Consider the following 17,122-nt stretch of genomic DNA (forward strand, 5'->3'; position numbering starts at 1 on the left):
TCAAGCAGAGAAAGACAATTATCATATGGTTTCACTCATTTATGGAACATAAGAAGTAGGAAGATCGGTAGGGGAAGAAAGGGATAAAGAAAGGGGGGGTAATCAGAAGAGGGAATGAAACATGAGAGACTATGGACTCTGAGAAACAAACTGAGGGCTTCAGAGGGGAGGGGGCTGGGGGAATGGGATAGGCCGGTGATGGGTAGTAAGGAGGGCACGTATTGCATGGTGCACTGGGTGTTATACGCAACTAATGAATCATTGAACTTTACATCAAAAACCAGGGATGTACTGTATGGTGACTAACATAATATAATAAAAAATATTATTATTAAAAATAATAATAATAAAATAAAATTTAAATGCACTTAAAAAAATAGTCTCAAATTTCAGACACCAGCAATGGCAATCCCACTGCACAGCAGAAAATAAAGGGGAAAAGCAAGAAGAAAGGCTCAGCTCATCACCCCAGCAAAGCTGCCCCTGTAAGCCCCTAGGCACGCTAATGTTTGTGGCCAGTGGTAAAACCTGGCGTCATCTGGGCCCCCTGTTCTGTTCAGTAGAGTTCCTGGCCCCAGGGCCCATGCCTGCTCTACCCTGACACCCACATGCTCACCCTCTCAGCCCCCTCCAGTGTTTGCTTAAATCTCACTTTCTCAACCAGGTTCATCCTGTCCCCCTTCCCAATACGGCCATCTGCCCACTCGCCCTACACTTTCGTTTTCTTCTGTAACAAATTCCACCTGCTGGCAGAACCAGAGACTCACTGGTTTACCATCTATCTCCTAATACTAGACTGTAAGACCAGGGGGTGGCTCGGTCATTAAGCGTCTGCCTTCGGCTCAGGGCGTGATCCCAGGGTCCTGGGATCGAGCCCTGCATCAGGCTCCTCCGCTGGGAGCCTGCTTCTTCCTCTCCCACTCCCCCTGCTTGTGTTCCCTCTCTCACTGGCTGTCTCTCTCTCTCTGTTAAATAAATAAATAAAATCTTTAAAAAAAAAAAAAAGACTGTAAGACGAAAGAAAAGAGGGATTTTGTTCTTTTTTCTTCTTTGATGTATTCCAGGACCTAGAACACGCCTGGCCCTTGGTAGGCACCCAACATATGTTTCATACACTGAAATGAAGTCTATGTGAGAAAGGTATAGTGCTGACTTACGTGTAGTAAATTTATGTGTTTAGAGACAGATGGACTAGAGATGTCGATCGATGACATGACTGACTGAACTAAAGTCTTTGCGGTGGTCCCAGCTGTCCATCTCACCCACTGTAAGTCACGTGCAGATATCGCAAATCATTCCTTTACCTTCACAAAATCAGCCTTGCAGGCACTTTTCATATTAATCCTTGGAAGTGTATATTATCAGAGTGAACAAAATTCAAGATTTTAGGAATGAACTAACGAGAAAGATGTTCTAGATCCTTGCGCTAGTAAGCAGATTGTCTTCTTGAAGCCCTAAATGACACAGGCACTGCTGTGTGGTAACCCCTGGGTGACAGCCACGTATTGCTGGGGTATAAAACTAGTCCACGAGAATAATTACCAGGTTCTAGAAATGCCACCTAAAAAGTATACAAACCTAAGCAAGGACTTTTTTAAACTCTTCAGGCATTGCTAAGTTAAAAATAACATATTATTTTTCCTTCCTAGTGATCTTTACACATGAACAGGGCTTACAAAAAAGCACATATCCTATGTACTTGATTAAATGCATAGGTCCGGCAATGAAGTCTAGAATTGCAAAATTTCACTCTAAGTTCTAAACATGAAAGCAGAAATAAAGGTGTCCAAGTCCTGAGATAATCTACTCCCCATTTATGTAATGTCCACTTTGCCTCCATTCTCCACACAGGAGAATCACGGACACCACCGTCCTCTCGGGTGTCCAAATTAAAACCAGAAATTTGCCCAGACTTCCCTCCCTCTCTTGCCCATACCCCGTACATGAACTCTAATACAAGTCTCACAATCATGTCTCCCCTCCCAGTTCCAGGCACACAGTTGTGAACCTTGCCATCTCCCACCTTGGCCACCATAAGGGCGTTGGCAAGTCTTACAGCGAAAACAGTTCTCCAGTAAAAGCTAGAAAGTCTGGACCCCAGTCCTAGACCCTCATGAGCTCTGCAACTGCTGTCAAGGCCTGACTCTCAGAGATGTCATTACCAGCAAAACTGATAACAGCTCCGTGTACTGTTATGAACATTTAACCCAATAACCTGTGACTGTGTATGTGAAAATGGGAAGCTCTAAATAGCATACAGTATTCACCACTATTACTAACAAAAAATGTTCTTTCTTTAGAGCTCAATGCAATAAACTACGCCAAAGTGAATGCACTCCTTTCTCTGTTCAGTCAAATATATAAGAAAGTGTTACAACCTTTGGGATACTTAAACTAATAATATTATTAATAAAAGTACTGCCACAGTCTTGCCGAAAATAGGTATATGATACACAGGAATTACATAGGAAATTTTTTAAATATAAATTTTATTGACAAACCGTAAACTAAGATATTTTTTTTTTGGATTCTATTTATTTATTTATTTGAGAGACAGTGAGTGAGCACGGGGTGGGGGGAGAGGGTGGACAGAGGGAAAGGGAGAGAGAGAGAATCTCAAAGCAAACTCCCTGCTGAGCACCGAGCCTGACAGGGGGCTCAAACTCATAACCCTGAAATCATGACCTGAGCTGAAGTCAAGAGTCAGATGCTTGACCAATTGAGCCACCCAGGCGCCCCCTAAGATCTTTAAATAATAATTTGGAAATATATTCAATCATTACATCTCAGCCAGTCTTCCACCTATGAAACCAACTGTGGCCGTCTGCCGACAGGCCCTGTACTGACCGCTATACACAGGTAAGACTAAAAGAAGCAGAGCGGGGCGTCTGGGTGGCACAGTCGTTAAGCATCTGCCTTTGGCTCAGGGCATGATCCCAGCGTTCTGGGATCGAGCCCCACATCAGGCTCCTCCGCTGGGAGCCTGCTTCTTCCTCTCCCACTCCCCCTTACTGTGTTCCCTCTCTCGCTGGCTGTCTCTCTCTGTCAAATAAATAAATAAAATCTTTAAAAATTAAAATAAAATAAAATAAAATAAAATAATAAAAGAAGCAGAGCACCAGATAAAGGAAAAGTAAAATGACTAATTTCTTTCCATTTTCAGCTTTCACATTCAATTTCAATGAGCTTTTTTTTTTTTTTCCTCAGTGGCTTAGAAATCAATGCCTATTGTCTGTATATGTTGACCTTGATTTAAAAATACAACTTTCAGCCTCAAGAATGACGACTTTTCAATTGTCTAGGCAACTGAGCCATCCTTCAACAAACATGCCAATAATGTCATTCCCTCTTGTAAAGAAAAACTGAATGAAAACTTTATGTGTAGGGGGAAAAAAATCAATCTAATCTATTCATGTCAACACATAGCAGGATGAGTGAGAAAAAGTTATTTTTTTTAGAAAGATGTATTAATAAATCTGAAAATAAATTTCAAAATTACATACCGGACCATACTGCCAGCCAAGTTCAATTTTATTCATAACCCAGAGTTCATGGATATTCTCTGCCAGTTTTTCTCTTATTCTCTCTAGATGAGGAGGCAACACAATCTAAAATAAGAAAGAAAACACATCAGAAACAAATGCAATTAAACCCCGCTAATTGTCCTTACTGTGAATTGAACCAAATAAAACCATCGTAAACCATTAAAATGTTAATAATATGACTAGATTCTAACCCTTCTAATGTAGTTATAAAAATATAACTAGGTATATCTAAAAATTGTTTAGGTAATTTGGGGACTTTGTGGTGTGACAGCTTGGGTTCCCAAGTGAATTTACGAACAAAAGTTGGGAAGAAGGAAAACACAGGTGTTGGTGGGGACAGTCACCATTAAAAACAATGCTGTTATGAATGTGGGATGTAACCACCAGAGCGTGCATCACTTAAGAAGATAAATCACCCCAAAGTTCTTAAACTAACCTGGCCATTACCCATATGCCAGAATGAAGGCAATTCAGTGACCAAAGGTTAATAATCTATTGGCTCTGGGGCACCTGGGTGGCTCAGTTTGTTGAGCGTCTGCCTTCGGCTCAGGTCAGGATCCCAGGTCCTGGGATCGAGCCCCACATTGAGCTCCCTGCTCAGCGGGAGGCCTGCTTCTCCCTCTCCCTCTGCTGCTCTCCCTGCCTGTGCTCTCCTGCTCTCCCTATATCAAATAAATGAATAAAATCTTTAAAAAAAATAAAATAATCCATTGGCTCTTTGAGCCTGTAAATGTTTGCAGTGATTTATGTTTTTCCCTTGACTTGTTTCTGTTATTTCTAGTGGATTCCAAGAACAAGCTTCCAGGGAAAACAATCTTTGCATGTTCTCATTCAAAAGAGGAAGTTTAATGACCTCTTCATAAAGAACATGAAGGGTTTTCAAGGTCAGGGGTTGGTTGTTAGTGTTTGGCAATGCACTTAGGTGTCACCCCACAGCCAGTCCCTCCACAAACAGAGAGCAGGCGATTGCCTACAGCATTCACTGATGAGACAGTGTCCCCAGGGAGCAGGCTATCACTGCTCCCTTTCCCCACAATGGTGGAGATAATCTATGTCGTAGGAAATCCTCAATGTGCTCCCACTGCATAATCTAATCTTCCATTCCAGTCCATTTCTAGCCTCCTAATCGTGTTTACTACTCACACACTGAAATTTGCCATGAACAAAGCTTGCTTCTTCTACTCAATAATATAAAAGGGCCAGCATGACAAAACAGAACACAGAGTTCAAGGAGCTGAACAAGGATTTGCTCCCAAAGTAGGCAGTTGACCCCAGGCACTCTGACTCTAGAGTCCAGGATCTGCAGCTCTACTTAAGATAAAGGTCAGCTGACTTGCTTCAAAATAATAGTATATCTAGAAGGCTGAAGAAATAAACTCCATGTCCACCATATGTAGAAAGTGCACCCTAAAATTAGCATGCATTACCTCCAATTGTGACCCACATTAGTGCATCATGAAATCAAGGTAGTGGCTTGAGATCACTCTTAAAAAAACAGAATAGAACTGAATACAAAATAGGTGAGTGGATCTGATAAAGGTAAGCTTTATTTTACGAAACTTTCTTCGATTCTGCGTATAAACTGTATGACTCTCAGATGTGTTCCTGTGGGTTGCGGTTGAAAGAGTCAGAAAGCCACGGCACACAGAACAACACCACAAGAGGACGACAGCACCAACGGCCGCCATGACAGGTGCTCTGGGTACCTGACTGGTATCCACCGGGATCGGGGTGAAGGCGGCCTGCGTCAGGGAGACTGTGGGGCCCAGCAGGTCCCGTGTGTACGTTCTTTCTTGCTTGTACTCTCGGCTGTGCTCCACTTTCAACTTTTCTTTCGGCAGAACGGCTTCATAACAAGGAGCATACCCAGGTGGCGGGAGGAATTTAAATTCTCCGTGTCTCCCCCCAAGCAGAAAGCGTACCCTAAAAAGGATGCATGTCAGGGTCAGTTCTAGCTCGGGTGTACAGAAAGTTCCCTAATCCACAAAACACATGGAATAAACGATCAGCACAAAATTAACTTCATCAGAAGCCACACTTGCCCCCGAGTACCATCAGAGTGTGGGCACCTTGGAGTCTAAGAGCCTCTAAGCACAAAAGGTAAAACAGGATGGGAGGAAAAGCTGATTACATTACCCTGATGGATCCGAGAAAACTTCTCACTCCCTGGAGAAATAGCAAAAGCACTTGCATCATATTCCTACAGGAGGAATAGCTGTGCACAGTAATTAGTCATTTAATGTCTCCAGGGGCCCAAATAGTCAACAGAGAGCAGACGTTATTATACTTAAAATTACAGGGCTGGACTGGATAAGGTCTGATAAAAAGAAAAAATAGCCACTTTCCAGTGTCCAACTTCCCAGTGAAATTCCTTAAAGGGGACTCAAATGATACTTCCTTTGTGGAAGAAAGAATATCACCTTATTTCTTCTTCGATGACAAAAAAAACCTTATACATCAAAGTCCTTTAATTAAAAATAATTTAATCTAAGTTCCATTGAACAATGTTTTATGAAACACAGCTAAACAATACTGATTTCATGGGCCCTCAGCTTACAAAAATAAAATCAAATTTTCATTTTCCTTACAATTCTTTTTCTAATTTGTGTTTCATTTCCAGGCCAAAAATAATAACAAAAAAGCAAAGAAAATAAAAAGCAAAGGGCAAAAAATGAGGAAAACAAAAATTTTAAAACATTCCAGGAGCTTATAAAAAGAAATATAATTTGTACGAACACACCAGAAAAGGTCATTGGTGCATTTCATGCTTTCTCTGTCGCCTCCTCAATATGGTGCTTCTATAACCATGAATTATTCATATGAATAGAATTATAATGGGAAGAATAACCAGAATAACTCGATGGCCAGTCATAATAAGGGAACCACTCTCGTGAGGTAGCTACATACCCATATTAATAGGTGACAGCATAGCCCCTTATCACAACAGACCATCACTTGTTTAAGTTCTCTTTGTGGGGCACCTGGGTGGCTCGGTTGATTAAGCAACTGCCTTCGGCTCAGGTCATGATCCTGGAGTCCCAGGATCGAGTCCCACGTCAGGCTCCCTGCTCAGTGGGGAGTCTGCTTCTCCCTCTGACCCTCCCCACCTCATGCTCTCTCTCTCTCTCTCTCTCTCTCTCTCTCTCTCGTTCTCTCCCAAATAAATAAAATCTTTAAAAAACAAAGTTCTCTTTGCAGAATTCCAAAAAATTATCATTTATCTCTTTCCATCTGGTAACAGCAAGAAAGCAAAGGTTAGAGGAAACCATCCTGACCCAGCTATCACAGCAGATAATTTACAAGTGCAACAGGTAGAGGGTAACACAGAGAGGAGATATCTTGACCTGATAAGCAGCAACAAAAAAAATCCACTTAGTTTCTATAAAAATGAGGGGGTTTGGAGTGGGGTGGGGCAATATGATGACAAGAAAAGGAAAATTAATGAAATATAAGGAAATAAGTGGTATTTTCTTATGCACTGTTGTTCATTTTCCCTTCTTAAATAAAAAAGTAAACTGAAATAGGCTTGAAATATTTCAGGACACAGATTTGGGGTATGGTCAGCAGACTGCCCCGTCTAAATGGTAGAACAGGTGGACAAAGCATTCAGCCTCCCAAGACATCCCTCTTGGGTGAATCTTACCTCTTCCGCCAAGGAACAAGAAAAACGCCCTGGGGACAGACACCCAGGAGTGAGGCAGAAGGCGAGCAGAGCATGGGGCATGGCAGTGCAGCCTTCTGGGAAAGTATGAGAAGTCAGAAGGGACACAGACCAAAACACATAGAAATACTAACTTTATTCCTGCAGAGAAACTAACAACTGGAAAGAAGAGGCCATCAATGTTGAAATTCTCAAACATTCCTTGAACAGGTTGTCCGTTAATTCGGAATGAGATGCTCGGGGCACTGAGATCTAGACAGCAACTGATGACGTCATCGGTTCTCAGCAGATGCTGGTTTGGTGAGCTTACAGTACGAGCAATACAGCCTATGGAGGAAAAACAGTAAGGGCAGTGATTTTTTTTTTTACCCTCACAGAATCATCTTCAGAGGCAAAGATTCGAGTAGGTACTGACAAATCAATGCACAATACTGGAAGAGAATAAAACTTGAAGGCATATTAATGCTCTATGTTAAATCCTTTGTCCAAAAACTGTTGCTTTTCCTTCCCCCCCAGGAGCCATGTTGCTCTCCTTATTGTAAAATGGACCTTCTGATACGCAAAGAAACTTCTGCTTGGAGAAGGATGGCGTCTGATGCAGAAATCAGCTTAAGCTGATAATATAATGATGTCAGAGAGAAATCTTCAGGGAGAGACTTGAGTTCCAACAGATGCTTCACCACCTCCTACTTGTATGACCATCAGCAAATTACATAACCTCTCTACACCCTGATTTCCTGGAAGCCAAATGTCATCACCTTGCAGAGTCGTTATGATGATTAAATGAATGGTTTAAAAGAACACAGAGTCTCAGACACAGCAGGACTTGCACGTCAGGACCCTTTCCAAATATTCAGTCCCCTTTGTTTTATAAAATAAAAACAATAGGGATAAGGAAAGCAGAAAATGTGTTCATTCGTGCACTGTTTGCTGAGAGGCAAATGCATGCCAACTGGTTTGTTTTACAATTTATTTCACACAAGATCTTGGTTGGCTTCCTGAGAACAGCAGGATACGAGCTGAGGTGTGACAATGATTATTTGATAAATGTCATTTCTTGCCCCGGCCAACCTGTGGCCTACGCTCATTCTTGACTATGTCAAAACTCCTTTGCTAATTAGTCTCTGTGGATACACTGGAAGACATGAAGGAAAGGCTCTCTCAAACACATGCTCACAAATGCATATAAAATTTCTCAATTTGAGCAAAGAGAGAGAGATTTCACAAAACAAGATTTGCATTTTTATGAGACCTTTTTAAAATTTCTAGCATGTCAAAATTTTTACCAACGGCATATCTGCAATGCCAATGGTAGAACATATCTACTTTTTAAAATGTGTCAGTGTTCTATTTTACCAATATTCAAATCTGCAAGCAATAAATCCATTATCAAGTAGTACTTCTAAAATTCCCCAAATATAATAAAGATGGCTTTTTAAAAAATCATATAAAAGAGATGCAACTCACATAAAAAGGTCTATACCCTTGTTTGCATCAAGGTCTATAGCTAATAAAAATGTTATCACACAGATATTTGTATGCACCAAGCATACTGCTCAGTCCGAGGGATATTACTAAAACCACCATGGCAAACTCTCTTGTGACACCTGAAACAAAGAGGTAAGATGGAGAAGATCACTAGTGAACAACCTCAGGCCAACAATTTCAATGGCACTCACACCCCTGAATCCTCTTAAAGGCATTGTCAGGTCACATTTATGCAAACCTGTCACATCCAGATGAGAACCACATTCCTGTTCTCTGCATTAGCCACAAAAGGAAGACAGCAACAGTCTGATTTATCACTCCTGGATTAGAAATCTGTACCCATCTTTCACTTCCACTGTTCTAGGACATTCTTCCACACTTCCATATTTAAAAGCTCCCAAAGCACCAAGATTTTTCACACTTTTGGCCCTCCCTTACAAACACTTGGAACTTGGATGCCCAAAATCCAGTTCTGCATTCACAGAAGGGAGTTTAAATTGGAAAGGATAAGTGAAGACAAAGCTCAAAACTTTTACTCATGAGCCCAATTCTCGTTCCAAAAAATCACCACCCTTAAATTATAGTAGGATAAGTGGTAAGGAATGTGCTCTATACCAGAAATCCAGATTTAAATTCTACTTTAACTATTAAAAAGAAACAGAACAGGAGAGTGACCCCAAGACAATTATCTGAATTACTATGGCTCCGATCTTGGTAAATCAGTTAGAAGCCAATCAATTTAGCTTTGTCTTTGTTGAGTATGAATCTAACACTAGGAAAGCATTTAATACGGCCGATGCCAGAGAAATTACTGCCTATGCTCTCTCCCAGCATTTTTATGGTTTCAGGTCACACATTTAGGAATTTGATACATTTTGAATTTATTTTGTATATGGTAAAAGAAAGTGGTCCAGTTTCATTCTTTTCCATGTTGCTGTCCAATTTTCCCAACACTATCTGTTGAAGAGACTGTCTTTTTCCCATTAAATATTCTTTCCTGCTTTGTTGAAGATTAATTGACCATATAATTGTGGGTTTGTTTCTGCTTTTTTTAAATTCCATTCTATTGATCTATGTGTCTATTTTTGTGCCAGCCCAAACTGTCTTGATTACTACAGCTTTGTAATATAGCTTGAAGTTCAGAATTGTGATACCACCAGCTTTGCTTTTCTTTTTCAAAATTATTTTGGCAATTTGGAGTCTTTTCTGGTTCCGTGTAAATTTTAGGAATTTTTTGTTCTAGTGCTACTGGCATTTGCTAGGGATTGCATTAAATATGTAGCTTGCTTTGGGTAGTATAGACATTTTAACAATATTTGCTCTTCCAATCCATGAACATGAGATGTCTTTCCATTTCTTTATGTCGATTCAGTTTCTTTTGTCAGTGTTTTACAGTTTTCAGAGTATAGGCCTTTCACCTCTTTGGTTAGGCTTATCCCTAATGATGTTATGGTTTTTGTGCAATTGTAAATGGGATTGTTTTCTTTTTCTGCTGCTTCACTATTGGTGTGTAGAAATGCAAAAAATTTCTGCACATTAATTTTGTATCCTTTACTGAATTCATTTATGGGTTCTAGCAGTTTTTTTGGTGGAGTAGTTCAGGTTTTCTATATATATAGTAGCATGTCAACTATAAATAGAGAAAGTTTTACTTCTCCCTTACCAAAACATTTGGATGCCACTTATTTCTTTCTGTTGTCTGACTGATAGACCCCAGTAGCTTGAGAGACCATACCTCTCAACTACAGGCAAGACACTGTGCATACTTTCTTGCCATTAAAAAAAAAAAAAGGAAAAAAAGAGTTGAATATTTTCTCCTGATATAAAATTTCAAATGATTTTCTCCTGAATTCTACAACCCATCCTCCTCCCTGAGATACATTCATAGATACACTGAATATTTTTGTTGTTGTTCTTACTGTTTTATTTAACAGATACCTTGTAATAAAAAGTGTAAGGCATACAGGTCAATTCCATGAGTGTAGGGTGCTTTTTGTGAGTTGAAAGAAAAAGCTTCAAACTAAATGCAAAAATGAAAATGAAGTGTCATTGTACGGTTAAAATAATTAGAAGCAATTCAGCATTATTTTATCAGAGTAATCTTCCCCCTCATTTCTGTGTAATGGGAAAACAAGTTAACGTGTTTCATGCATTTACCTGAGTACCCATGGCATGTGGGGCCATGGTAGGAGGTAAAGAGAGGAGAGAGAAAATCTGAAGGGTGAGAATTAAAATGTATTATGGGGCGCCTGGGTGGCGCAGTTGTTGAGCGTCTGCCTTCGGCTCAGGGCATGATCCCAGCATTACAGGATCGAGCCCCACATCAGGCTCTTCTGCTGTGAGCCTGCTTCTTCCTCTCCCACTCCCCCTGCTTGTGTTCCCTCTCTCACTGGCTGTCTCTCTCTCTGTCAAATAAATAAATAAAAATCTTAAAAAAAATAAAAAATAAAAAAATAAAAATAAAATGTATTATAAAAGAGACATTACCTCTACTTTATGTTTGTTAGGCCTTCTGATGTTAGTGCCCTTTGTCTTTGTTTGGTCAGTAGGAAAATTGTACTGTGGGAACAGGCTCTCTGACTCTAGTCTGGCCAGACAGTACCGCTTGTATAAGACACGCCACTCTCCTACTGGGCCCCAACTACACTCCCCATGGCTAGATGACATATCCAACACGGAGCCTCACCTCTTCCCGACTACTGAGCTACCGGCACTGAATAGAGGAAAAATTCAGTAAGTATTAATGATAAAATACAATGACACGAAGGGCTTTTATTTATAAATCCATTACCATAAACTCTCAGATTTAATTCATTTTAACTTTTAAAATGTTCATAAGCTACCAGCCCTCTAAAGCATTAATAAATATCACTTGTACCCCCTAAGAGACAGATTTCAGCTTTTTATATATAAAAACACATATACTTTCCATATTTTCCCTATGCTTAACATGTTACAAAATATTATGAGAACTGTATTCTAAATGCAGCTTTATGAGCACAAGCGTACGTCTGCAGAATTCAGATGAATTCCAGTTTTTAAGAAACAGCTACTTCGTTAAGAACTAAACTTTTAAATGGAGCCAACTAAAATGCACCTTCTATTAAATTAGAGAAAAGGATATGATTTTTTATATCTATCACTCATTCTTACTATATACTCAGCTCTCAAAGTTCAGGCTGATGGCTAGTGAAATGAACTATACACTTATTTTTAAACAGTTCCAAACCAAGTGTCATCTGATTATAAACGGACTCTCCTCACAGAACACATCACAAATGACCAGTTTCCGAACGTTGCATTATCTACCAGGAGGTGGAACTTAATCTATTTCCTCCAATTATTTTCCAGGACCTGTTTCTTGGTTTTTATATTGGAAGCTAAAGCTTCACACACACCTGTTAAAGCAAGAGGAAACACATAAATTTGGTGTGTTTGTTCTGTTTTTCGTTTTTTTGTGGTTGATTATGAATCAAAATGCCACTTTTTGAACATACTGTTCATCAACAATATAATCTTTTGGAAATACACTATAACTTTAACAGTTTTGTTTTTCCCCCGAGTGAAATTCTGCTTTTTACTTAACATTCTCACTCATTGTTTCCATGGTAAATTTCTGAAGAATAAATGTATCTGAATATACACGGCACGGATAGCTTCTGGAAACACGGAGCAAGGGCAACAGACTTCCTTCACACGTGCAGGGGAAGACGCGGGGTGCTGCTGACCTGACCAGAGGTGAAGGCCGTCGAATCCGTAGGAGAAGAGATCGTCTCCAACTCCGTTTCCACCCCACTCCTCACCGCCTCCTGGGTAGGGAGAGTACCCTTCGGTGGAAGCCCAGCCCACCCGCAGGTGCGTGGCTTCGGCGGTCACGAACGGCTCCGTGTGGTCCACCATCAGCTCATAGTACCACTTCTTGTACTGAGCGGAGCCTTCACTGACGCCCAGAAAAATATTGGGTCTCATGCTTTAAAGAGACAGAAAGAGCACATGAGAAACTCTGGACAAACTTCCTGCTGTGTTCATTTACGTCTATTTTGAACATAGTCCTGTTTCTCCAAGATGCAACATATGAAATCGAGGTTTTCCTTCAGTACTACAAAATTACTAAGTCACTGAGGCAGCCTCCAGTTAGCATCCAGCGATGGGTGCCTGCTTTTCGGGTTACTTGGCAATGTCCCTCAGGGATCTGAGATGATTTTTTCTGAACTATTCTTCGGCATATTTTATACCATCAATCATGTTTAAGGTGAGCTGCTCAGGATAACAGGCCCTTAGAACTCATGGAGTTATTATTAATTCAGGACATGCAGACATCTTCCTAACTAAGCTGTGGGTCAGGGAAGGTGCGAGGCCGAAAAGCCATGTTGTTGGTAAAGGAACCAGGATGATAAGCAGCTTTGTTGTTCTCTCAATGCCTCCTCTGAGGGCAGAAGAATTTCTAGGTGGTTGTATTTAATTCCATTTCTAAGGGGCTTAGACCCTCTGTTAATGCTTAGGATTAGTAATGGTCTCAGGAAATACCACTCAAAAACAGCACGTCTGTTATACAAACGGCCATTCAGGAAGGCTTAAATCAATCCCGTTTAAAAAAAAAAACACAATATGGAAATATACACCAAATCCTACATTTTTGTTTAAAACAGGGTAAGGTAGTGAGTACTTCCTGGATAGCTGCTAGACATAACAAAATTATTACTATCACACAAAATATTTTCTTAATTGTAAGTGGTATTATTATTTTTATTATACTATTTGGTATAAGGAAGGCAACACGGCTTGGTATTCAAGGGCTCAGTCTCTGGCATTAGACTTGAGCTCCATTTCCAGTCCAACATTTTAATCCTAATTGGACTAGTTGAACCCGGTACAAACACAGTGTAGGATACATATAAAGCATAGAGAATAGTGGCCGGCACACAGTACTCAAGGAATGTCTGATATCTTGGAAGGGACATCTAACCAAAAATGTCCTTTTATTGTTTTTTTATGGAATTTATTATATCTTAGACATTCCGATGCAACTTTTCTGTTACACATAGTAGCCACTTCAAAGTTGGCATTGAAGGGTAGCGTTTTTACTTAGATTCTAAGAAAGCACAAGACATAATTATATGTAAAGGCATCCCTGTAGAACTGTCAGGCTGCTCCTGAAGATGTCAGGGATTAGCCAGCCTCACACGAATGTGAATATGAAAGTCTACAGCCTTGTGATAAATGCACATTCTTCTTGGTTCACCTATTGTTATTATCCCATTCCACTGATAGGAAAACTGCGCTATTCCCTGGGATAATATATAAAATAACCTAGTAAAACAAACAGACCACAGGACGCCTTAACTACAGAGCTAAAACGTGAGTTCCTGGTTAGGCCGCCCATTTGGTGCCAGTATGTATCCGAGTCTACCTGCTGACATGGTTCACAAGACGTGTCTGCAACAGTAGATCTCTTCCTGGCAGCAGATTGTCACAGATGAGATGCTGGTTAGAACGGACTGCCACTCCATGGCAGACACACAGGGAGCACAAGACGTCCAGGACCTGACGAGAGAAAGCACTGTCAGCCGACTAATTCCCTTACTCATATCTGAGCATCCCAGCCCTTCTCGGGAATGCAAACATGTTCCCTCTGACCCAGCCATTGGAACATGACAGCCACAAGGTCACGGATCGTCCACGTTTCTCTTAGATACACACTGAGAACTGCTCAGTGTCTCAATGGTGCTACATCAGTATTACCTGATTGTAACTAAGAAATGAAAACACTCATGACACATTTGACACACCTTTTAAAAGTTATCTTATTTAAAAAATATATTCAAAATTATTCCAGAATTCATCCATGGCAATACATTCATCCCCTTACCTTGTGGTTTCTCCCATGCTTGTCTAAAAGTGAGATTATGGATTTAATGTGTCCTTCCTTAATAATATTTAGAGCTTCTGGACTTTCTACTAACACACAGTGTAAAACTTCAAGAATACCTAAAGATAAAGAAAAAAAGTATGGTTAAAGAGTCTATAATGATCAGTGTCTTTCCTTTTCTCTAGGTGTTCCTGCAGGTCAACATGTAATTATCATGGGCTCGATGTGTTTGTCACAGGGCACTGTGATAGGGGACAAGTGATGTTTGTGACGGGACGGATAACTGAAGATGATGCAGTCCTAGTTTAGTGAGGAAAAGGCAGTGTGAGCAGAGTAAGCGGGTATCCCTGCCTGGGAGGGTATGACTCGAGCCTCAGAGGGACACAGTCATGACCATTTTCCAGACAGGAAAGTTAGGGCAGTATGAGGTTGAATGAAGTCTTGAATAGAATGCACACCTGGGGTGCCTGGAGTATAGAGCAAGTAGGGGACAAGACAGGTAATAGGTTAGGAACAGCTTACGAAGTTTCTCAGCTTGAAAGACAGCCCTAAACAGTGCATCCTAACCCACAAAGATCATTACATTCTCCCGGAGGTAAATGTAACAATGTTTCTTAGTTTACAGAACAAGAGAAGTATAGAGAATAATATAAAAATACATAGAGATATACAATTACAAAACCTGATTTAGAATGGGGGTATTTTTCCCCCAAGATTTTATTTACTTATTTGAGAAAGACAGCGAGACAGAGAGAGCACAAGCAGGGGGAGGAACACAGGCAGAGGGGGAAGCAGACTTCCCGCTGAGCAGGGAGCCCGATGTGGAACTCCATCTCAGGACCCTGAGACCATGACCTGAGCCAAAGGCAGATGCTTCACCGACTGAGCCACCCAGGCTCCCCAAGAATGGGGTATTTTAAAGTATTAGCCACCAGAGAAAATAAAATGGAATATACCCTTTCTTATCTTAAAGCTTAAGAGAGAGAATAGAAAATAATTTTCATTATCAGAATTTTTAGTGTGAACTGGGAAAGTTGAATGTGTACATATGTATTCACTGTTTCCGAGCAAGCCTGCTTTGTCACTAATGAGAGTGCAGACCACTTGTAGCACTTAGCTATAACATTCAGAAAATGTGATCTCTGAGAGCTATCATGAAGGGTGGGAAGGAAATCCGCAGAAAGGTTTATACATCTCCAGTGGACCTCTTGGAAAAGTGCTCAGGTTTACAAATGGCAGAATACAGAAGTAATGGTAGACTACAGCTGCCACAATCTATATTTGATCCAAATCCCAAACCATTATAGGACAGGGGCTATTAATGCTAATTTCTTTACTGATGACTTAACTTGGTGAAGTATGATATGAATGTACATTCAGTTAAAAAAAATACCCAAAAAGATGAGATAATTTTTTGAAATCAACTGCTGTGTTCCAACAATCCATGCCAGTTAAAAATCCAAGATAGAGGACTGGAGGAGATAATGCTAAGTGAAATAAGTCAAGCAGAGAAAGACAATTATCATATGGTTTCACTCATCTATGGAACATAAGAACTAGGAAGATCGGTAGGGGAAGGGAAGAATGAAGAAGGGGTAATCAGAAGGGGGAATGAAGCATAGAGACTATGGACTCTGAGAAACAAACTGAGGGCTTCAGAGGGGAAGGGAGTGGGGGATTGGGATAGACTGGTGATGGGTATTAAGGAGGGCACGTACTGCATGGTGCACTGGGTGTTATACGCAAATAATCAATCATGGAACTTTACATAAAAAACTAAGGATATACTGTATGGTGACTAACATAATAAAAATTATTATAAAAAAAACAATAACAATAAGCTACCTATATAAATAAAAACATAGTAACAGCAATGAAATTAATGCCTTAATTTGAAGAGCACACAGCTTGCAAAGTGCCGTCACATATGGTATCTCATTTGATTCGCAGAGGTTATTATAAAATGTATACATCAAAAAAAAAATCCAAGACAGAAAATAATACAAGCTAATGGATAAAAATGTTTATATAAGGGTACTTAAGCTGAATGCTTCTGCTATTAAAAATGGGGTAATAAAATAAACTCATTCATTCTTAGCTAAAATAAACTAAATAATAGAAAAAGAAAAGCATTTTTAATAGATTACTCATATTTTATCCTGATATCTGTTTTCTCCCTGTTACCTGTTACTGCAGAGCACAAATACAGCTGCCTGTATTTGCAAATGAAAATTATACTGTGTATCATCCATGCTCATTTGTTTACATGTCATCTATGGTTGCTTTTGCATTAAGCAGGCAGAACTGGGCAGCTGCAACAACAGAGCCCTATGGTCTACAGAGCATAAAATACTTACCACCTGGCCTTTTACAGAAAAAAGTTTGCCAATCTCTACTTACAGAGTTAATAGAACCATTAAGACTAAAGACCAAAAAGTAGAAGACCACAAGAAAGATAAATTCTCTTTGTAAATAAATATACATGAAAACCAACAGCATTCAAAAACTTGAATATATCTGAAAAGATTTAAGACTGGATTGGAAAAATGAACAGCAGAG

The 17,122-nt window shown here is 40.0% G+C and overlaps 1 protein-coding gene across 3 annotated transcripts in view; it reads right to left on the minus strand.

The window, feature by feature from the left end:
• Positions 1 to 17,122, minus strand: part of RYR2 (ryanodine receptor 2) — a 718,243-nt gene that overhangs the window by 290,877 nt on the left and 410,244 nt on the right. For all 3 annotated transcript variants that reach the window (XM_087863178.1, XM_087863177.1, XM_087863176.1), the window contains 6 exons: positions 14,564 to 14,682; positions 14,105 to 14,238; positions 12,423 to 12,664; positions 7,341 to 7,533; positions 5,252 to 5,468; positions 3,504 to 3,608 (listed from right to left, as the gene is read on the minus strand). In XM_087863178.1, coding sequence (XP_087719304.1) covers positions 3,504 to 3,608; positions 5,252 to 5,468; positions 7,341 to 7,533; positions 12,423 to 12,664; positions 14,105 to 14,238; positions 14,564 to 14,682 — 1,010 coding nt within the window. The remainder of the gene's footprint in view (positions 1 to 3,503; positions 3,609 to 5,251; positions 5,469 to 7,340; positions 7,534 to 12,422; positions 12,665 to 14,104; positions 14,239 to 14,563; positions 14,683 to 17,122) is intronic.

Source organism: Ursus americanus, chromosome 6 (genome assembly GCF_024610735.1).
Source record: "Ursus americanus isolate L20-20 chromosome 6, mUrsAme1.1.p, whole genome shotgun sequence".
In the NCBI taxonomy this organism is placed as follows: Eukaryota; Metazoa; Chordata; class Mammalia; order Carnivora; family Ursidae; genus Ursus; species Ursus americanus.